This window comes from Ceratotherium simum, chromosome 3, assembly GCF_057802395.1.
Source record: "Ceratotherium simum simum isolate JZ-2026a chromosome 3, ASM5780239v1, whole genome shotgun sequence".
NCBI lineage: Eukaryota > Metazoa > Chordata > Mammalia > Perissodactyla > Rhinocerotidae > Ceratotherium > Ceratotherium simum.
Window position 1 is genome coordinate 23,652,523 of NC_141902.1, and position 21,957 is coordinate 23,674,479.

The 21,957-nt window shown below is 55.1% G+C and overlaps 1 protein-coding gene across 1 annotated transcript; it reads right to left on the reverse strand.

Moving 5' to 3' along the window:
• Window positions 1-394: 394 nt before the first annotated feature.
• Window positions 395-20,334, reverse strand: NYNRIN (NYN domain and retroviral integrase containing). Its single transcript, XM_014780443.2, has 8 exons — window positions 20,054-20,334; window positions 11,200-11,867; window positions 9,528-11,078; window positions 8,460-8,590; window positions 8,243-8,339; window positions 6,528-6,629; window positions 6,218-6,319; window positions 395-5,028 (listed from the first exon to the last, which is right to left on the reverse strand). The coding sequence occupies exons 1-8, from the start codon at window positions 20,249-20,251 to the stop codon at window positions 2,178-2,180; spliced, it is 5,700 nt and encodes a 1,899-aa protein (XP_014635929.1). The 5' UTR covers window positions 20,252-20,334; the 3' UTR covers window positions 395-2,177.
• Window positions 20,335-21,957: the final 1,623 nt, after the last annotated feature.

Consider the following 21,957-nt stretch of genomic DNA (forward strand, 5'->3'; position numbering starts at 1 on the left):
CAGTTCCAAACCCAGTTCTATCATGTTTCCAGTCAATGAACCTGGTTCAGCACTGATGCCATTCTCTTACTCCAGCCTTCATTCATCTTCATTCCCATCCTGCCCACTTCCAAGACATGAACTGGAAAGAGCACCAGCGTGGAAGCCCACAGCCTGGGCTCTCCTCCCAGCCCTGCCAAGATCCAGCCGTGGGGCCTTGAGCATGTCACCACCTGGGCGCTGGTCTCCTCACCTGTCAAATGGGGCTTGGGTCAGATGAACTTGAAAAGGTACATCCAGGCCTTTAAATCTGCATGTCCACCTGGGAAACACGCAGCCACCATACCCCATGACCGCCCCCCACCCTCCTCACCCCCATAATTGAGTCTGAAGCTAAAAATAACTGGACATTGGCTCCATTTTGATCCATTTATTGACAAATCAAATGAAAAAAAAGTCACATAAAAGGGTATAAGATGATAAATGTGGTTAACAGGGGGAAGGGGTACAGCACTGGGGAGGGAGAAGGAGGCTGGACGTACCATTAGAGGGAGGAAGGGGAAGAGGAGAGGCAGAGGAGGGAGAGGAGGAGAGGGAAAGAAGGATCTGCTAAAAATCCCACGGCTCACCTTTCAATTTCTCAGCTGTCACCCAATCATTCTCTCCCGGACAAAATTAGCAGCAGGAAATGGTTTAAGGGCAACATCTAAGTAGATTGTCTACTAGACTTGGGAGATGGGGAGTTGGAGGGAATATGTCTATAGGATTTTGAGGGATTCTCTCGCTTGAACCTGTCTCCAGAACCCGGTCTATGGTGAACTGAGAGTCAGAAAGCTTAATCCTGGCCCCAGCTCAGCCACGAACTAGCTGTGTGACTTTGGGCAAGTCACTTTGCCTCTCTGGGCCTCTTTCCTTGACTATAAAACAAACAAATTGGACTCGATGGCAGATTCTCCTCTGGTTCTAGCAATGCCAAGTGATTTGGCAACCTGAGCTAGGCCAGGAGACCAGCTCAGCTTTGGAGAAATAAAACTACTTAGGGGCCCAGCCAGAGTGATGTGGTGCTGGCCTTCACTCCAGTTCAGAGGAGTGAGTGGAAGCAGGCACACCTACGAGAAACTCCCTCTTGCTACAAGAGCAATCATTGCAGAGTGGCTCTGAGGGATCCCGGGTTTTGCTCTACAGAAGTCAGGTCCAGGGGATGGGGCGAGATCCAATCAAAGCAGTCACACACTATGTAGGGTCTGGGGATGCAGGGTACAGTGGAGGCGGGAGGAGGAGAGGGCTGTGGGCTCTGGGGTGGGGCTGAGAGGTAGAGCCAGCACATCTTTGAGTGCCAGACTGCTCATTTCAGAAACCCACCCCCTTGAAACAGAGGCCTGGGCCCCTTGGCCTAGTTGAAGCAGCTTTTCAGTTAGAGATGCCACACTTGGCATCAAGATCCTTGATTCCTGTGGGGTTGACACCATCAAAGCATGGGTCGGGGGGCTGTCTCCATTGGCTGGAGTCAAATGAGGTAGGCTGACTCAGTCTCCCCCTTGTCCTTTCACACCTACATGGCTGGCCGTCCTCCCACCCCAGCTCCGAGCCTTGAGGCCCAGGACTGCCAGCCCTCCCTTGACAGCTGGGCGGGCCTAGTCTGGCCTGAGAGAGCTGACCATGAGACTGGGAACAGGCTGCCTCTCCACAGCCCACATGGATTTGTCAGCTGTGACAACTCCAAGGGCGAAGGGTGCCCGGTTGAACAGGTCGGGGGAGGAGTCTATATCTGAGGTTTGTGTTTGAGAGGCAAACATGGTTCTGATTCTGAGGTCCAGAGCCACACTGTTTCATGCTTAAGATAGCCAGGAGTGACATGTGCATGTATACCTGCACATGTGTGACAGGGCTAAGGGCATCCTTGGGGAAAGACATTGAGCCTGGCCTACCTTAGTAAGGAGACTTTCTACCCCTCAGGGTAAAACTGCCAGAGAACCACATCAGACAGCCCTTGGCAGATTCTCCCAATACCCCAAACGGGGGATGTGTCCATACAGATGCTGGTGCCCAGTTCAAGGCAACTCAGCAAAGCTTTATGAAGTAACTTCTCTACAAAAGGCACGGCGGAGGCCCCCAGGGGGCTGTAAGAACACTGCTGGGGCAGGGGGAGGCCTGGCAGCATCAGCCCCAGGGGGCCAGGGCTCCCCCACTGCTCCAGCTCACTGCTCCAAGACCTTGAAGGACAGGGGAGTGCCACTCTTGGCAAAGGCCTTCATCAGACTGCTGGGATAGATGCACCCAAGTTTCTCCGGGGTCGGGAAGCCCCAGACCCTGTAGAGAGACAGGCTCAGCCGGTCCCCGATATAGAAGGGGCCCACCCATTTGGCGCTGCTGCCGTTCCTGGGGAGGGACAGCAGGAGGACCTGGTCGCCCACATTCCACTCCTTCTCCTGGCTCTCCCGCCTGAAACGCCTGTTCTCGGCCTTTTCGCTCGCCTTGTCAGCCACCCTGCAATGGAGCTCCAGGAGCTCCCGCATCAGCTGCAGCAGGAAGACATCCATCTTGAGCCCTTCGATGTTTGCGCTGCTCATTTCCCACCACAGGGGCTCGGTCAGCCTCACCTCGGCCCCTGTCAGGATCTGGACCGGCGTGGCCTGGCTGGAGGAGGCCCTGAAGGCCAGGTGCAGCAAGGGCAGGGAAGCCGCCCACTTCTTGCCGTGCAGGAAGATGAACTCCTTGAGGGCCCTCTTGAATTCCCAGTAGGCCCCTGAGCTCGTCAGGCAGGGGAACTGGAGGTCCCTGCTCAGGGAGGCCACCTGGGCCCCCAGGGCCAGCCCACAGCTCACCAGGACATGGCGGGCGAACTGGGGGCCCTGGGCGGCCTCCAGCCTCACGGGAACGCCCCACCTCGCAAACACGTGCTGGAGCAGCAGCTGGGCCACCGCCGTGTGTGTGTAGGGCTTCAGCGGGAACGCCTCCACCCACCTGGTGTTGGGGTCAGCCACAATCAGCACGTGCTTGTGGCCCTCCTCACTTATGGTGACCGGGCCCACCACCTCGATCTGCAGGTTTGACCAGGGGGCGGTCGACCTGAGGGGCCACAGGGACTCAATAACCTTCAACTCACTGCCTATGAGGTTCCGGGGGATGCAGAACAAGCAGCTCCTGCAGTAATCTCTCACATGCTCCTGCATCCCCGGCCACCACCCCAGCAACCGCAACTTCTTGTAGGTCTCCTCAGGCCTCTGGTGGGCCCCCATGGGGAGGTCATGCACAGAGAAAATCAGATCCCTCCGGAGTTGCCTCGGGACCACCCAGACCCTGGGCTTCTTATCTCCCTTGAACAGCAGCAGGCCGCTCTCCTTGTCGAGGCTGAGTGAGTTAAAGGCAGAACTGAAGGGTGAGGAGCTAGACAACTTCTGCCCGGCCTGCAGCTTGGCAATGACATCGGCCAGGGTGCTGTCGCTCAGCTGTAACGCCAGCAAGTCGGGCCTCTTGCCCATGGCGTGGGGAGACACGACTGGGGCTGGCACATCCTTTGGCAAATTCCACCACTGCCCGCCCCCCTGCGCACCCTGTTTGGCCAGAGTGTCCACTGTCACAGCAAACAGGGAGCCACGGTAGGAGGTTCGGTAGATAAAGGGAAGGGACGAGAGGCCAGAGGTGAGGGATATGATGTAGGAGAGCAGGCTTGGGTGAGGTAGCGGAGCCCCGTCAGAGGAGAGGAAGCCCCGAGCCCTCCAGAGGGGCAGGAGCTCCCAGAGGAGGCTGAAGATCCAGTTGCAGTGCGTGAGGAAAACCACAGGGAGGTGGGATTGGCCAAAGCGCTCCAAGCCACAGGCCACGGCGGCCAGGTGGGCATAGGTTGGGGTGTAAGGGGAGCAAGAGAAGGAAAGGGAGACGGGGGCGCTGGTGGGAGACAGGACATAGAGACCAAAGCCAGCACACCACTCATCCTCACGGTAAAAGCAATAGCCCGACATGTGGATACAGACAAAGGTGGACAGGTCGGAAAAAGGCGGCAGAACCTGGAAGAAACGAGGCATTGAGGACGCGGGTGTCAGCAGCCGGTTCCCGCCCAGCAGGCCCTGGAGAAGCGTCAGTTCCAGGGCCCGCTTGCCTTTGTCCTGGACCAAGAGGGACCAGCGGATCAACCATGCTTTGGAAACCCTGCGGTCCTCCCGGGCCTCGGGGTCCACAGTGGCCCGGGAGGCATAGGACAGGTCCAGGACCACCGGGCTGTCCCCAATGCAGCGGGAAAAATGCTTGAGGGCCCAGGCCACGGCATAGGGGCTGTCTCCCCCCGACTGGGGACCCTCGCTGTCCTCGTCCGGGAGGAGGGGTTTGGAGGTATAGGCTATGGGGTGCTTCCTTCCTGAGTGCTCCTGATAGACAGTGGCCGTCAGGGCCACGTGGCTCACCGTCACCTCCAGGTGAAAGGGCAGCTGGGGGTTGGGGGCCATCAGGCAGAGGGCGGACACCAGGGCTCGCTTCAGGGCCAGAAAGGCCTTCTCGTGCTCCCGGTCCCACTGCCAGTCCGGCTTCTGCTTGAGGAGGCTGTGCAGGGGGCCCACCAGGGCTTCGTAGTCGGGGATGACATCCCGGTGGGAGTCCATGAACCCCACGAAGAAGGAGAGGGCAGTGAAGTTGCTGGGGATGGTCAGCTGGGCCAGGTGGGCAAGAACCTGCTGGCAGGGAGCCTTCCCATCCCAAGGGACGCCCAGGTGGGGAGAAGCCACAGCCGGCAGGAGATCGATGTCCAGGGCCCCGTCGGAGGGGTCATGGAGGCTGAGGCAGCGGAGGATTTCCTCTGAAAGGGAGGGGCACTCAGCCCTGAACACTGACGCCAGCGAAGAGTCCAGGTCATCTTCCTCGGCGGGCTGGTGCATCCCCTGCCCCTCCCTCTGCTCCTCGTCCAGCCTCTCCTCCTTCTCCTCCTTGACTTCTTCCATAGTCTGCGGACTTTCCGGGGGTCCAGGGTCAGCGTCGTCACTCAGCTCAGAGATGCTGGCTGAGCTGGGAGGAAGAGTCTTCCACACTTTCAGGAAGTTGCCAATGTCGGTGTCCAACCTACATCAAAAGAGCAGAGCAGAGGGGCTGAGGGGCTGCTGGAGGACGGAGGAGGATGGCCCACCCCAAGAGGTCATCCAAGGGGAAAACCACACGTGTGGAAACCCCACAGAGCCTCACCCCACCGCTAAGTATCCCTGGGGCTGGGCCAAGTGCCAGGCTCCAACGTGGCAGGGCCTCAGTCAGGAGCCTGCCCTCAGATACCTACTCTACTTCCGGCACGTGCGGGGCCTCAATATTACAGATTCCTCTGTGCTTTGAAGGTTCATCCATCAAAACCTCTTTGACCAAGTGACATTTCCAACCAGTTTTAAACCAATGGTTTGATAAGAGTTAGATGACCAGTACTTCCCACCTGACCTCAGGACGAGCAAGCCAGGGGGGTCAAGAGACCTGACAAGGGACTTAGGAGGACACAGCAGACAAGCCTCGTCCACATCACTCCAAAGCGGGCAAATGGGACTGGGGCACCTGGCCAGGGAAGCAGTGCCCTGCCCAGAAGGTCCACCACAGTCCCCTTCTGGGCCCAGGGAACTGGGAGGTGGGCAGCAAGGTGGCTCAGAGTGGGCAGAGGCCAGAGGATCTGAGAAACTGCAAACTAGTTGTGGCAGCTCCAGCACAGTGACCTTGGGAAAGTACTCAGGTCTCAGAGTCCTCATCTGTAAGATGAGGACAGCGGTCACGTATGTCTCACTCAAGTGAGGACCACAGGGGATAATAAATGTAGGAAAATCCTACTTGGTGTATACTTAGACACAGCTGTACACAACGAAACGAGAACAGGGCTACTCCCTGCAGCACTGGCACCACTGACATAACTTGGGAACTGCCAACTGCCTCCACAAGATATCCTATAAATCTGCTGGGTCCTCATGTAAGGGAATACCACAAAGCCATGCAAGTGAATTAACGTGGTGCACATCTGGAAAATACGGTAGAACGTTGAGTACAAATGCCCGTTGTGGAAGGATACATATAGTATTAAAGCATGCGTGCAAAACTGTAAACTGCAAAGCCATGCTAGGAGTGGTTTATGGATGCATGAATATGCGGTAGAAGTATGAAGACCCGAAAAAGTCAACTCACTCTGCTCATTATTAAGTACCAGACAAGTGTTGGCTAGCACTAAGGGGACGTTTCTGGTCAGTCCTAGGAGGGGCAGGGAGGCAGGGGAGGCCCGGCCCATTACCTGTTTGGCTTTTTCAGAAACTCATCCAGGGTGGGGCCATCACGGCCCAGGGGGTCATCAGGCACCATGAAGAGATTCCCCGCAAAGGTGAAGGGCAGCAAGCTGGACCCGGGAGAGAGGAGGCATGGTCACAGAGGAGCCCTCGACCCAGGCACACCCCGTTGCCACCTGGCCATCCCCATGGGGGCTGAGACCCACATCTCCCCCCGGCAGGGGCTGGTGAACGCTGCTCCAAGGCCCCTCTCCCTGCCCCAGGGGCTCCTGACATCCAAGGGGAAGGAACAGCCCTAGCCCCTGGGAGCCGCCTCACCGATCTTTGACCATCAGTTTCTTGGAATTATTCATCAGGATGTGGAGCTGCTCATTGGTGACGATGATGCCATCTGTCTCCTCTGCCAGCTTTACCATGAACCTGCAGGGAAAGGGAGTTGCTAACGACCCAGTAACCAGCCCCTCACTCCCCAGGTCCTCTGAGAAAGTGAACTTGCAGCTTCACATTGAGGTGTGTTGGACAAAAATCTGCCCTTGGTAGTCAGGGAGCCTATCCCCTTGTCTATGAGGACATCTGGAAACACCACTAGCCCCTGGGAGGGTGAACTTGGATGCACACCCCCCCCAACTGTATATGCAAACACAGACCCCTATTTGCACATACGCATTCATATCACATGCACAGACACACACGCACATGTCTACCTCCACACGTGCATTTGTACTGCTTCAGTTCCCACGTCTGTAAAGTGGACATAAAACACCAACCCTATATTGCTGTGACGATCAAACTGAATGAGACAATACATTGAGGAGTCTAACTCGGTGCCTGCCACACAATACACACAAATTTTCCATTATTATTCTTCACCAACACAAAACATTCATGTACAAGCCAAGACACGCATACATACATATATGTACGAATGTATGTATACACAGATAAAACTCATATAAAAACACAGACTTGAATAAAACATCTATTTTCCAAGGATCACTTCTCCTCGAAAGAGGGTTGTGACCGGGAAAGAAAGCCAAGGCTACCTAATTCTCCGTAGTCCCTGAAGACTACCAGCGGGGGCCCCAAGCATGCTATTCCACAAGTGCCCGACAGAGGGCCCTTCTGCAGAAAAGCCATCTTCCCTCAAATACAGGCCCCAATTTAAAGGCACTTAAAGACCTTACCCAGGGGGCTAGCCCTTGATGAGGGATGTCTGAGCTGCCCTGCCCAGCCCTTCCCAGGCCTGAAAGCTGAGTGGGTGCAGGTCTTGGGAAAAGTGGGGATGAACAGAACTTCTCCCTGCCCGGCATGGGAGGGGCCTAAGTGAAGCCAAGACCTGTGTGTGCCGGGCATCAACTCCAGCCCAGGACTACCGGCAGGGCCTTCCTTGCCCCAAGGGGCAGCATCACAGGCTTCCCGTGCACTCCCCACCCCTCTGCCATGCACACTGGTCCTGCAACCAAGTTGGGGAGTGGGTGCTTAGAACTGACAAGTAGGGAGACATTCGGGGTTTAGCTAGGAGACGGGGCCAATCTAACTCCATTTTCAGAGCCCAGCCAGGGCTCCAGCCACATACAACCACACATGTCCCTCCTCCCAGGGCTGAGGAAGGAGAAGACTGAAGCAGACATGAACTTCAACCCCAACTGGCACCCAAAATCCACTGCTGGGGGAAGCAGCTCCCTTGAAGCACCAGGAGTCACCCAGGCGAGTCCCATCTGGGCTAGTCTTATCCCAAGCAGTGAGTCTCGGCCCGCAGGGCATGAGGAAGAAAGCCTGTGAACTAAGGGAATGGAGCTGCAGGCCCAAAGTCAGGAACACCCCTTGGCCCTGGGTAGAGCCGATCCTGGAGCCCTCTCTTCGCCCTGTCCCTCCCTCTGTCTACAAATGCCCATGTACCACGCCATCCTCTGACACGACCCCCTCTCACACGTTTGCCTCCATCTCCCAGGCAGATGAGGCAGGATTCCCCCTGACCCACCAGCCGTCCTAGCCTCTGGCCCCACAGAAAGGCGCCCTGAGGACTGGCACACCTATAATCGTAGGTGGCGATCTTCTTGCCGTTCTCGAGTTGGGAGGGGGTGATTGAAAGCATCTTGAGGGAGTGTAGCTTCGTCAGAAAGTGGCTTTCTGGAGGTAAGAGGCAGAAGACAGAGATGTCAGAGGAAGGGCTGAGTGGAAAGGCCATGGTGGGGACAGAGAGGCAGGAAAAGTGACACTGGAGGGGCTGGGGGGCAGGGGACAGCTCACCTCTCACTCTCCGGTTTTTCTTCAGCTGCCAGGTGGGTACAAACACAGTGACCTCTCGGTGTCCCCGGTTCCAGAAATACTGCACTGCCATGGCAATGCCACGGCAGGAGAAGAAGTGCTGGAGGCCGTGCCTGAAGGGGTAGTGGGAAGTGAGGGGGCAACTTCCTGCCCGAGGAATGGCCCTGCCCCGCCACCCTCCCTCAGAGCCAGCTCAGGGCAGCACAGTGGGCAATGCCAGGGCACCAGCATCAGCACCACAGGCACTAACAATGTCCTCAACAATGCCCTCCCCTCCTTCCATCATCTAACATTCTGTGAGCACCTACTGGGTGCACTCACCTACTGTGCATGTGTGTGTTTGTGTGTGTGTGTGTGTGTGTGTGTGTGTAGGGGCCTCCAGGGCAAGAGGAGGAAGAAAGCAACCTCTACACTCAGAGTTCAGTTCAGAGCTGGAAGAAATATTCGCTGACCACCTACTGTGTGCTGGGCGTGTGCTCAGCACAGACAACTGCTCTGCCATGTGGCAAATTAGCGGTCTTGCATATGTTTCCGCTAACACATATACAGCAGTAGGTGCCGAGCAGGGAGGGCAATCTCTAAGGGTGGGCGCGGCCAGGAAAAGCTTCATGGAAGAGATCTGTGCTGGGCCTCAAGGTTCCAGCCAAACATTTGAAAGCTGGCCTGGGGTTGCCAGGCGCCATGCTCTGTGAGGCAGGCTGCAGTGGGGAGGGCGTGGGCCTTGGCAGGGGACAGGTCTGAACCCAAAGGCCAGCTGGGCCCCTCAGTGGCTCTGGGGCCTTGGGTAAGATTCCTCACTTCTCTGAGTCTGTTTCTGCTTCTGTCAAAGAGGGGGAACAGACACCTACCTTTTCAGGGCTGCTATGACCACTCCATGCTCGCTGCCTAGCATATAGTAGCCGCTCAATATGCACCACTCCCTCCCATCTTTTCCCCATTGGAACCCCGTATCAGCCATATCCAGAGGTCAAGCAAGGACGCCCCACTCTGTCCCGCCCCTGGCCCAGCTCCCCCGCATCCCCAGCCCACACCTTGCCCATGGCTACTCACACCATGGCCACGCTGCTGCCGTCAATGACCACTCGCCGCAATCCCTGGTCCCCGGGCTCCCCCGACAGGTTCAGCTCGAAGGGCGTATTCAGGGCCTCGTGGTACCTCTGGAAGCTGGTCACCGTGTTGTTCACCTGTGGGTGGCGAGCCGGCTGCCTCGGGGCCCCCTCCCAAGTCCCCAGGAGCCTGTCCACCTGAGGTTGGTGCTTACTACTGGGGGCCACAGTGCTGCTGGACTCGGGACCCTGCCTTCTGGCCTCCCCCTGGCCCTTTGGGAAGGAAGCACTGCCCCTTGATGAAGGCTGGCACTCACTCCGGAGTTTGGCTGCATCTGAGGTTGGCCCTGGATCTGTGGGTGCCTTCTGAGCTGCAGGCGTTTGGGGCGCCCTGGGGGCTTTGGGGGCCACAGGTGCTTTGGGGGCTGTAGACCCTGTTTTAGCTGCGGGCCCAGTGTGAGCCTTGGGTGTTTTGGGACCTGCAAGTGACATTTTCGCCACAGGCGTTTTCCGAGCCATGGGGGTTTTGGGAGTTGCAGGCACCATTTGAGCTGCCGACACCGGCTGGGCCATGGCTGCCTGTGGAGCTGTGGGCACCACTTGAGCTGCCAGCTTTGTTGGAGCCGAAGGCACTTTGGGGGCTGCAGGTTCTGCATGGATGGCTGGCACCATCTGAGCTGTAGGCACTGTGGGGGCTGCAGGCAGCTCTTGGTTCACAAGTGAGGGCTGAGCCATGGGCACTGCTGCAGTCATGGGCACTGTGACAGTTTCAGGCACTGTTTGAGCATCAGGGACTGACTGAGCTGTCAGCCCCCCTTGAGCCAAGGGCCTCTCTTGAGCTGGAGGCACCCCTTGCCCTGCAGCGGACGCTGGAAAGGGCCCCTCTTCTGGCCCCTTACAATCCCACTGCACACTTCTTTGATCCCCCAGCTCACTTCCAGCTTGGAGTTGGGGTGTCAAGGTCAAAGGTGGCCCTATCTGTGGAAGTCCTGGGCTCGCCTTGTCCTTTACACCTGAGCTCCCTGACACCACCAGTAAACTCATGACTTTTTTGGGGGTCTCTGGCCTCGGGCAATTCTGTAGGGCTGCCTCTCCTCCTGGCCCCCCATCGGGTCTACAATCCGGGCTTTCCACACTGGGCAAAGGAACCAGCTCCTTCTGCTTCCACTCCAGATTTAAGGGCAATGGATTCTGCCCTGGCAGCTTGAACTGAATAGGGCCCAGTGGCCTCTGCCAGAAGGGGAAACTGAGGCACGCCTGGGACAGGAGCCAGGCCAGGTGGAGAGAATGCAGTTCATTGATCCTCCAGAAGGTTGCAGCAATAGCCCCTGGCCAAAAGGGCCCAAAGGCTGGCCCCGGGGCCCAGGCCTTCCAGGGCGGGCACACACTCAGGGCCGACACTGGAGGCTGGAGGGGGAGTTTGTCTTCCACCCTCTGGACCTGCTTCTGCTGTGACAAGGCTTGTGTGTGGTTCGCAGAGTCCTGGCTGCCGGTGGCTTGCACTGGCCCTTCCTCACGAGCGCTGTCCGTACCACCGTGGTTGTTGGAACCGACCCTGGAGGAAGCCCAAGTTAGTCAGAAAGTGGGAAAGCCAGTTAGGTCCCAAACTGCTATTTCCTTGGGGTTGGGGAGCAGGGGGAGGGGCAGAGAAGCCAGACTGATTCTCCAGAACTTACCGTACCGGCTGGTTTGCTGTCTCCTGCTGTGTGTTCTGACTTGGGGTGCCCGAGACTAGGGACCTGGCGGCTCCTAGGCTGGTTAATCTCTTTGAATTTTCTGAGCTCCCACTCTGGAAGGTCCCTATCTCCAGGAGGGGCCCAGGACCATCTCCCACGGACACCATGGCCGGGCCTTCCTTCTGCTGGTGGGGAGGGCAGATCAGGACCTCCGGGTCGGAGCGGGAGTCGGAGGTGCCAATGCGGCTGAGCCACTCGATGATGTCCTCCTTGCCCGCAGCATCCCGCACCAGGCTGAGCAGCAGCTCCTGGACCGCTGGGGGCAGCTGCAGCAGGTCCCCTGCATACTGGTCACCACGGATCCAGACCAGGGCCCCAAAGGCCCGGGTCACCTCGGCCTCCCAGATCCCCCGGGGAGTGAGCAGAGGGGCAGGGCCCCAGCGCAGCCGCCCCACCAGCTCCTCCAGCCAGTTCTGGGTCATGATGAAAGACTCGGTCAGCCCACCCACCATCAGGGAGCCAGGGGGGCCAGGCACCAGGTAGGCCAGAGTGCTCCAGCAGAGGCAGTCGAGGAAGAGGCCCTGGGCCCCAAGGAAGGCACAGTGCAGGGCCGGCGGGTAGCGAACCTCCTTCCACAGCTCGGGGCTGCACAGGCCCTTCAGATACTCCTGAAGCCACAGAGAGGAGAGCACAAAGGAAGTCAGCCCTTTATGGACCTGCCACTGGCTCACAATCGCCTACCCAGAAGGCCCGCCCCTCACCAAGCATGTGCCCTCCCCTCCGACCAGAAACCAAATGACGCCCCTGGCCAGGCCCTCGCTCCCTGGTCCTGCCTCCTCACACACACATTTCTTTCCAGGGAACTCTCTGACAGATGGGGAAGCCTGCAGGGAAGGAGGAGCAATGGGCTTGGAGTCAAGGGACCTGGTTCTAGTTCCAACCTGACCTCGTAGGTTACAGTAATGGTGGGAAATTTATCATCTCAGGGCCTCAGTCTCTTCACCTGTAAAATGGCAGGTTAAAAGAGACGCTCCTAAGGTCCAGTCCTACTTTGGCATTCTAGAATTGTGAAATAGCTCGGAGGAGGGAGACTGCACACTAGTGAGTACCCTCCCTGTGCCAGGAACTTATGCGACCTGGGGCAAGTTATTTATCCTCCCTGTGCCCACATTTCCTCATCTGTAAAATGGGATAATAACAGTTCCTGCCTCATTAGGCTCTTATGAAGCTTCAATGAGTTAATACAAAGGAAGAACTTAACCGGGTGCCTGGCACAGCCTACTCCCTTTCTGCAGGCTCAGAAGGGCTATGCAGCTTGCCCAAGGACACACAGCTAGAAGGTGACTGGGCCAGGACACAACCCACATCTGTCTGACTCTGAAACCAGAGCTCTTTCCACCTCCTCAGGCTGACTGCACAGTTCTACAGGGTAATCCTGTGGGATTCTGGCTTAATCCCCCTCCAGAAGGTCTCTGGCACAACCTGTACCCATAACCATGGTAACTCTGTTGGCCAGATGGGACAGAGGAGGAGATAAGTCACTGGGCCAGCATCCAGGGGAATCCTGCAGATACACACAATGGCTGAACCAGAAGGAAGGCCTCTGGCTCTCTGGGTAGACCAAGTCCTCATGTTCACAGGGCTCACACACTCCGTCTTTAGCAGTAGTTGGCATGGGAGAGGCTGGGTCCCCCCACTATATGGCTGAATTCCACCAGCATGACCCCATGAGCTCCAAGGGAGCACTCCTTCTTAATCAGCCAACCCAGGTTGATTGCATTTGCCCTCATGTCTCCACATCCCCATGCTGATGGCAGTCATCCCTCTTCCTGCTTTCCTCTGACAGTTTCATTAAGGAACAAACGCTCCACTTTGGGTCTCCAGCAGCCATCCTGAAGACCACTCCAGCCCCTCTGCCCAGTAGCCAGGCCATCCTGCCCTGCTCAGGCCTATATTTATGCTTACCTCTTCCACCTGGCCCAGGCCATAGACCTCCAACCCCTTCCTCAAAGGGCCTGAAATATACCCAGACACTTAGGCCCAGGTCTAACCCTTTTTCAGTTAGTCCAACACCAGCTCCAAACGTGATGGACATCCCAAGACAACCCTCCCACCTGGAACCTCAGCTGGTCCCACTGCACAGCAACAATGAATCTGACCAGGCAGGAGAACTCCCATAGGCCTTAACAGATGCACCCATCCCATGCACCCCCCCATTCTCTAATGACATGAAAACAAGATGCAAAAATGAAGAGATATGCTGGGGAAGAAGATTATGGGTGTTTTTTTCTTTTTGTGCAAAGAGCTTAAATTATTTACTGTTCCACTAACTGTTCAATATTTTTTAACTAAAAGATGTATAGGAACTGAGATAATTTTCAAAATAATAAATCTGAACTAATATGTATTGAATACTTACTCTGTGCCAGGCTCTTTACACACCATTATCTCATTTATTCCTCTCTTAGTTCTATAAGGAAATTACTCCCATCCCCACTTTAGGGAAGCAGGGAAGGACACATGTCAAGGTCACACAGACAGTAAGCTGGGAAACTCAGGCATTCTGATTTCATAGTCTGGGGTCTTAGCCATGATGCTGTCTATAACTTAGAGCAAAAAAAAATAAGGAAACAATAGGCATTTACATCCAGAAAATACCTGGAGCAATTTTCCTGCTTAAAGCCCACCCAGGCCTTTTTCCTCCAAGAGAAGAAAAAGTAGAAAAGAGGCAGGAACAAAATAAGCACAGAAAGAGTGGTGTATTTGTAAAAATATACTGCCCAGAGTCCCGCAGATCCTTTGTCAACTTGTAAGTTAAATAAAAAAGATAATACCAAAGAGTTTGATACCGCTCTATACTTGATCATGGTGCTTTATTACTTTAAACACCTGACATAGGATTCTCCTTTCTCATAAGTCAGTTATTCATTTTCTGCTTTCCAGAACCTCCCCAAATTACACTGCAGAATACTCAAAAGGCTCAGAAAATGGCAGCACCAAAAAACTCTGGAATTGGGAGTGAAGGGGAACATTAAAAAAAAAAAAAAAAAGGCAGACTGAGGTAAAGTTGTTTGAGGAGCAATTAGATCCGGGAGCCGGACTACCACCCCACACACAGGCTGGGCAAGTACCTCCCCACCCACTAGAGGCTTTTTCTCTAGAGAGTGGAAAGCAAGGTCCTAGGATTAGAGGTTGATCAGCATGCTTGAGGGTGTGGGTACCACAAAAAAAACATGGAGGAAGGGAGGGGGCCAAATGATGTGTACAGTGAGCTGAGTGCAGAGAAACCGTTCTTCCCATTCAGAGATTCAGGAGCCAGATCCTAACCCAGGATGGAGAAAAGAAGAATACGTTCTGGAAATCTGGCCAGCCCAAGGGCAAAGACCTGAAGATCACCAAACGGACTCCCTAACAGACAGCACCCAAATCTCTCTACAACAAGCCTCAGCCTCAATCAGCCTTTTGTCCTTCACTCTTAATCATGTGAGGATTACTTCACATATGAGGAAAACTTCAAACATACAGAAAACACACAGAAGAAAAAGCAACTTGAAGGAAGAGAAACTAGCAGGAAGGAGAAAACGTCAGGAAACTTACTCTCATTACTGTCCTCAGAGAGAGAACACAGAATACTGTACAAATCAAACAAGAATAGGATACGATTTTAAACAGAGAATTCAGAGAGAACATAAAAGATTTTTAGACATTAAAAAAATGATAGCAGGGGCCGGCCCCATGGCTTAGTGGTTAAGTGTGCGCGCTCCACTGCTGGCGGCCCGGGTTCAGATCTGGGCGCGCACCGACGCACCGCTCGTCCGGCCATGCTGAGGCCATGTCCCACATGCAGCAACTAGAAGGATATGCAACTATGACATACAACTATCTACTGCGGCTTTGGGGAAAAAAAGGAGGAGGATTGGCAATAGATGTTAGCTCAGAGCCGTTCTTCCTCAGCAAAAAGAGGAGGATTAGCATGGATGTTAGCTCAGGGCTGATCTTCCTCACAAAAAAAAAAAAAAATGATAGCAGAAATGAAAGACTCAAGAAAAGAGTTGGAAGATAAAGTTGAGGAAATCTCCAGAAAGCAGAGCAAAAAGTCAGAGGTGGAAAATAGGGGAAAAAATAAGAAAAGTAGACTAGTCCAGAAAGCCCAGTGTCTGAACAGGCGAGTTCCAGAAAAAGAGCACAGAGAAAACACAGGGGAGAAATAGCTCCAGAAACCATCCTCGATCTGAAGAAACTGCGTGTCCAGATGGCAGGGGCCCCCAAGTACAACAACAGAACCAACGATGACGAAGACAGACCCACACAAAGGGGTCTCCTGGGGAAACCTCAAGACATTGAAGGAAACCACAAACTTCCAGAGAGAAAAAACTTCACATCCAAAGGACCAGGGATCAGAACAGCTTCAGACTTATCAACAAGAGGTCAACAGAGAAATGGTTTTACATTTCTAAAGGAAAATAACTCCACTTACAGTTCAGTACCAGCCAAATTATCAATTAAGTGACCTTCAGATACACAATGTAGCTATGCAACCCCAACATGTTACCTCCTCTAAAACCCTTCTCAGGAAGCTACTGTGCAAATCAAGAAAGGAAACCAAGAAAGGAGATCCAACATAGGAAAAAAGCAAAGATAATCTCTAGTATGACAGTGAAGAGAAATCTCAGGATTTATTCATCCGCTCAGCAAACCATTATTGAGCAGCTACTCCGTGCCAGGCACTGTTCCAGAATGACAACTGTCATCAGACGTGGAGGACAACTAGTTCAGATTGGCGAGTCTGACTCCAGACCCACGCACATTGAGAGCAGTTAGCAGCATGCTCTTCAGCACTGCACCACCTTTCCAACTTGACGAAGTGCTCCACCAACCCCGGAGAGAGAAAGACACATGGTCTAGGAAACAAGGCATTTAACAAAGAGCAAAAGGCAAAGGGGATGCCAAGGATGACAGTAAACCGAGGTTTCATGATGACAGCCGTGCAGGCCTGGAAAGCGACTGACTAGACAGAAGGTGGGATGTCTCTAAGGAAAAATTCGTAACTGAAAGAACACTTTGAACCGATGGACTGACCTTGTAGAAAATTGCACTGAGAGACTATTGGAAGTTGTAAGAATTAGCAATAGTACAAAGAAAAACAAGCAAATTGGAAAACAAGAAGTTCTTAACCTCAGTGAAATCAAAAAGTAAGAAAGAAACCATAATCGTGGTATACTTCAATGCTTAGATGTGAATGCCATTTGCATGGATATAATAATGCAAATACTAAATATAGACATAACAGAAAATTGAAATGTAACTATATTGGGAAGAAAGAAGATGGCAATGTCAGGGAGCTAAATCCTCCCCTACAATAATAGGAAGTAAAAAGTATCTAAAATTGATGAATCAAAAGATAACGGTAGGGCCGGCCCTGTGGCTTAGCGGTTAAGTGCGTGCTCTCTGATGCTGGCGGCCCGGGTTCGGATCCCGGGCGCACACCGGCGCACCGCTTCTCCGGCCACGCTGAGGCTGCATCCCACATACGGCAACTAGAAGGCTGTGCAACTATGACATACAACTATCTATTGGGGCTTTGGGGGGAAAATAAATAAATAAATAAATCTTTAAAAAAAAAAAAAAAGATAACGGTATCTACATATTTTTTTAGGAATGCGGAGATGTGTAAATGCCAGAACAAATATTGGCCACAAGGGAGGGCACTGAAGAGGGAGTTGGGAGGGACAAGGCAGGAAATCACTGTGTTCCACTGTGAGCTTTTTAAAAATTATTGGACTTTCTAATTGGTATTACTTTGATGAAAGAAAAATTAAGTTTAAAAAAAGAAGAAGGATTAGGTGGCCACAAAACAATTAGGTGTGCTTTTAAGTGTTTAAAAATGGGGCAGGGAGGGGCGCGGATAGCCCTCATTTGTAGCATTTGCCAATCTCTGAGGTGTAACTACTCCCACCATGGCTGATTTCAAACTACCAATGGGACCCCACTGGCTTGCAAACTTCTGAAATTTTAACAATGGGTCAGGAGGAGCCAGCTCCAGCACACTCCTGACCACTACCAGCTTCCATGGCACCGCTCACAATTCGTGTGGAACAGGGACAGATTAACGTCCATCTCAGAGCCAAGCCAAAAGTCAGCGCACCACACCCTGTCCCACAGCTCCCCAAAGCAGTCTCTGGCTCCCCATCACCTCCCTCCATCTCCCTCCATTGTCTCCAATGGGGAGAAGTGAACTTGTCACCTCTCCTCTGCGCCCAACCCTTCCTCACATCCTGCCAAGGGCTGAACAAGGACAACTCTGATCATTATTAAACCCTCCTTTCCACTCACTGATTTCACCTCACAGAGGCCAGGCCTCCCCAGCGTTTGTTTTTGCTGCCTGGGAATATGATTTCCGGCAATGCCTTTACTATTTTTTAAATCTCACCACAAGAAAACAATTTAAAGGCACTCGAGTTCTACAGCGATTTTCCTGGAAAACCAGCCACATATAATACAGAAACACACCCAGGCCCTTCTCCAGATGATCCTGGATCCTTCTTGACCCCTCCTCCCCTCACAAACAAGCCACCCCATCCCCACCCCCTCCTCCATCCTGCAACCTCCAGGCTCACTGGGTCCTCTCTGCCAGGTGGCCTGCGGAGAGCCGACCATCATCAAAGCACATGATTCTGGTCCCTACAGCTGGAGTTGGGGCCAGCCACGGCACCTCCACATGGAAACCACGAGACATCCTTACATTTGGGAAATTTTCCCATGTCAGATCGCTGGACCTTAGAGAGTATTAAATCCGAGCTTCTCACTTTACAAACAAGGAGACGAAGACTCAGAGAGAGAAAAGGACTCGTTCAAAGTTGTACAGCTAGTTAACAACAATAACTGACATCTGTATGCTGTAGCTTTTCACATTTTGCAAAAGTCCTTAAGTGTGCATTATTTCCTCTGACTCTCACAACCCCTCTATGAAGTGGGTGTTATTATATTGTTTTATAGGTGAGGAAATAGGCTCAAGGGAGGGTAAATGATTTCAGCCAGGTCACTCAGTTAGAAGGTAGCAAACCCCAACCTCAAACTCTTTCCACCACACCCCTCTGTCCCAGCCATAACTTGGTGGCAGCAAATTGAGTCCAGATCTCCTGACTCCCAGGACAAAGCCTTATCTTCCCCACCTTCCCTGCCCTCCTGCTGCAAACCTCCAACCATCTCCTTTCTGCTTATTCTGTGCAATAGGGAGGGAGTTACCCAGAACCTCCCCCGCAAGTTATGTTTCCATCTTAAAAGTGCCTTTCCCCAGGGAAAGACAAAGAGGAATGAGGCGGCAGGGTGGTGGGAATTGAAGGAGCCACTGGTTTCTTTAGCAGAGCCTGGGGTGTGAGGGAGGGAGCAGTGGCCCAAGAACCCTGAGGTTGCAATGGGAGCAGACTTAGACAGGCCTGGAGAAGCTCAGCCAGGAGTTAAGCAGAGAACAGGGGAGCCGGGCACCTGAGAAAGCGCCAGTCCCATGGAAGGGTGAGCTTTTGTATTTCAAATTAACAAAAAGATTAAGAACCCAAAACAACCCCAAAGCCTCCTCCTGTTAACGCACTTTATTCCAGTTACTGAAAAGTCTTAAGCTCAGGGGCTCCTGCACATCTGTTCTCCAGGCAGGCACCCCTCCCCTCCCCCAGCACCTCTGTCAGGATTGGTAAAACTGCTGACGCAGCAGCTTCACAGAGGGGCTGAGGGAGGAACTTTCCAGCCAGCCTGCCCACCCACTGGCTAGCATATTCTGGGCCTCCCCCATCCATGGCCTTGACCAATTAGGATATTGGTATAGACCCAGCTGAGGAAGGGGTGTATGTTGGGGCGGGCGGGGGGGGGGGGGGGGATGTTCATGGAGAGCCACGGTCTGGGGCAGAGAGACGCTGTAGCATTCCTACCAGGAAAAGATAAGATAAGAGAATCTGGTGGAAGAGGGAGATCTTGGCCATGACTCAGGGTCAGAGGGAACCCGAGAGGCCCAAGTGGAGGAACAGCCTGTGAGGGAAGCCAGGAAGAAAGCAAGAGAGGCGCCCTGTGACCTGGCCGGTCCAGCGTCCAGCCCACACAGCAGCCCCTTTCATCTGAAAGCCCACAGCACTCCTCCCAGATTCCCACCCATCCCCAAGGGCTGGTGCCTTTGAGAGCAGCTGCACTCCCACCCCTGAGCCCTGCAAGAGGCTGCCTAGGGCATCGAGTGTGGGGCTGGAAGCCCAGAGCCCTGGGTTGTGATCCCAGCTCCTGCCACTCCCACCTACCTGACCCTGGGCCCTCAGGCAGGCCCCTTACCCTCTTCAGTCTCCAATTCCTCATCTGTAAAGTGCCAGCGTTGCGCCAGAAGCGTCTCTAAGGGCCTCTCCAGTCCCAGCACACTGAGAGGCTCCAAGGGGCAGCCCAGGATTTAAGGAGACTTAAAAGGAGACAGAAAGACCTGGGCTTTCCAGAGTCTTGGTGAAGAACAAAGAGGTGTGTTGCAGAGGCCATAGAAATACGGGACCTTAGGTTGCTCCCCAGAGGGAGGAGAGGGGCTGTGGATGCTGGGGCCCTGGCCAGGAAAGGCTCATGGGGGGACACATGCCGCGGAGCCTCTCTCAGCGCACTTGAGGGACAGAAGTGACACGCAAGAAAGGAGTGGGGCAGAAAAGAAAGAAGGAACCAGAGGGAAGGAACCTAGGCTGCAGATCTGGAAAGGCGGGAGGACGGCCCAGTACCTGCCCGCCATACTGCCGAGTCCAGGTCGGGGAACCTCTGGGGACCCCTGTCTCCAACGGGCGGGGCGCGGGGGAGGGGGGTCTGGCTGGAAAGCACGGGGGGGCGGGGAGAAGCTGTTTACCTTGGCTTTGCCCATGTTCTCCCTGGGCCCCTCGAGCTGCAGCCAGAAGTAGGGGCTGTCCGGGCGGCTCTGGAAGGCGCTCAGCTTGACCCTGAAGATGCGCTGCACTTGGAGCCGCTGCCGCTGCACACGGGGCTTGGATTTCGTCTGCACCATAACCCATTCCTGCCCCGGAGGGTCGCCCCCGGACAGGAGCATGGCTGCCCCGCCCGCCCCTGGAGGGAGGGAGCCGGCAGTGTCACCGGGGTCCGCAGCGGGAGGCGCCCCAGCCCGGGCTCGGGGAGCCTCGGCCACGCCCCCTGCCCCCCACGGCGCCCCCCGCCCCGGCCCCCTCCTCCCGGCTCGCTGACCCACCCGCCACGGCGCCGGCGCCCGCCCTCCCGAGATTCGTCCCTCTCGGCCGCGGCTCCGCGGCAATCTCTTCCTGCCAGGGGCTGCAGCTGGGGGTGGGACCGGTCGGGCTCCCGCCGCCCCTCCCTCCGCCCCCAGCCCCCCCTTCACCACCCCGCCGGCCCCTCCAGGATGAACGTTCTCCGTCCGCGGGGTAGCTAGAAGGGGCGCGGAGGGCGGAGGAGGGGGAGACGGGCGGGGGAGGGGCGGGGAGGGTCCTGGAAACCTCTGCCTTCCACCCAAGAGTTAGGCCCAGCGCCAGAATCCAGGGGTCAAAGTTAATTTCCTTCCACGTTCCCCATTCCCCAGTGGAAAGAGAGGAAGGGGAAGGAGGGCCATTAGGCTGGGGGAGAGGGGGTTGGTTGAGGGCCTCGGCCTGTCTCCTGGTCCCTCGCCCCCACCCGGCCCTCCCAGGCCTCCCTGGAGACGGGGACGTGCCACTCCTTCCCTAGGAGGAAGGGGCTGAGGGAGAGCAGGGTGGGAGCCGGGGCCTGAGGAAACTCCGGGCTGGACACCGAGCCGGAAGGAGAGGGTAACAGCACCGCCCCCCCCACCCGGGAGTCTGGGGACAGCGGGGCTGGCAGGCAGCCCAGATCCTCCTGGAGCCCCCAGGGCTAGAGCGGCGGGGGAGCGCCGAGTTTTCAGACTCTGCGTAGTTTATGAAAGCCCTTTTTAGGCAGTTGGAGTTTATGTCGTGAGGGGAGGCTTTAGCATGGGGGTGAGGGTCTGGTTCGTGACAACCTGTGAGGGTTCCTTCAACCCACAGCCCGCCGCTGGGCGTCAGTGGTCAGGTGGTCAGGGACCGTCCTGGGGCTGGGGGGCTGCCTCCGACACCCTACCCTGGAGACGTCCCCAGCACAAAGAATACCTTATGCAGCCCTGTGGCCTGAACAGAACTTGGCTCTGTGGAGGGCAGAGTCTGCGTCCTGGGCCTCAGTGACCTTTATTTTCCAAACCCAGAGGGGTGGTCTGACAGGCACAAGTGTACCGATGGGGACAAAGGGCAGCAGACTTTTAAAATAAGCCTGCCCTGGAGCATCAGGGCTACTGGGCCATGGCATGTTTGTGTGAGTGCAGTAGCAACAGGCCAGGAGAGCCCCAAAGGGAAGGAAGAGGCCTCTCCCTCTCCACAGGGAGGGGAGAGGGCTGCCCTACACCTAGTCTGGACTGGACTCAGCCCATCTCGTCCTACCCCACCCCCACCCTGCTGCTTCTCCCTAGATTGGAATCCAGAAAAGGAGACAGTGATCTGTGTTACCTCTGGTTCCACTGCCTTCTGCTTGGCCCTGTCTGACGGCCCTGCGCTGCCCCTCTACAGAGCCTGGAAGCAGAACACCCTCTGGGTGAACTTCCTCTCTCTCCACTCTTCCCACCTCTAACTGCTCTCCCTTTATTGGAAGAAGCTCCGGCCTCTTGTCCTTCAGTTGCTCCCCTGAAGCAAGGTGAGGGCCTGTGCCCTGCTCCCCACGCCTGCCCTGAGTAAATACTTAACTCTTGTTGCCTTCTTCCAACTG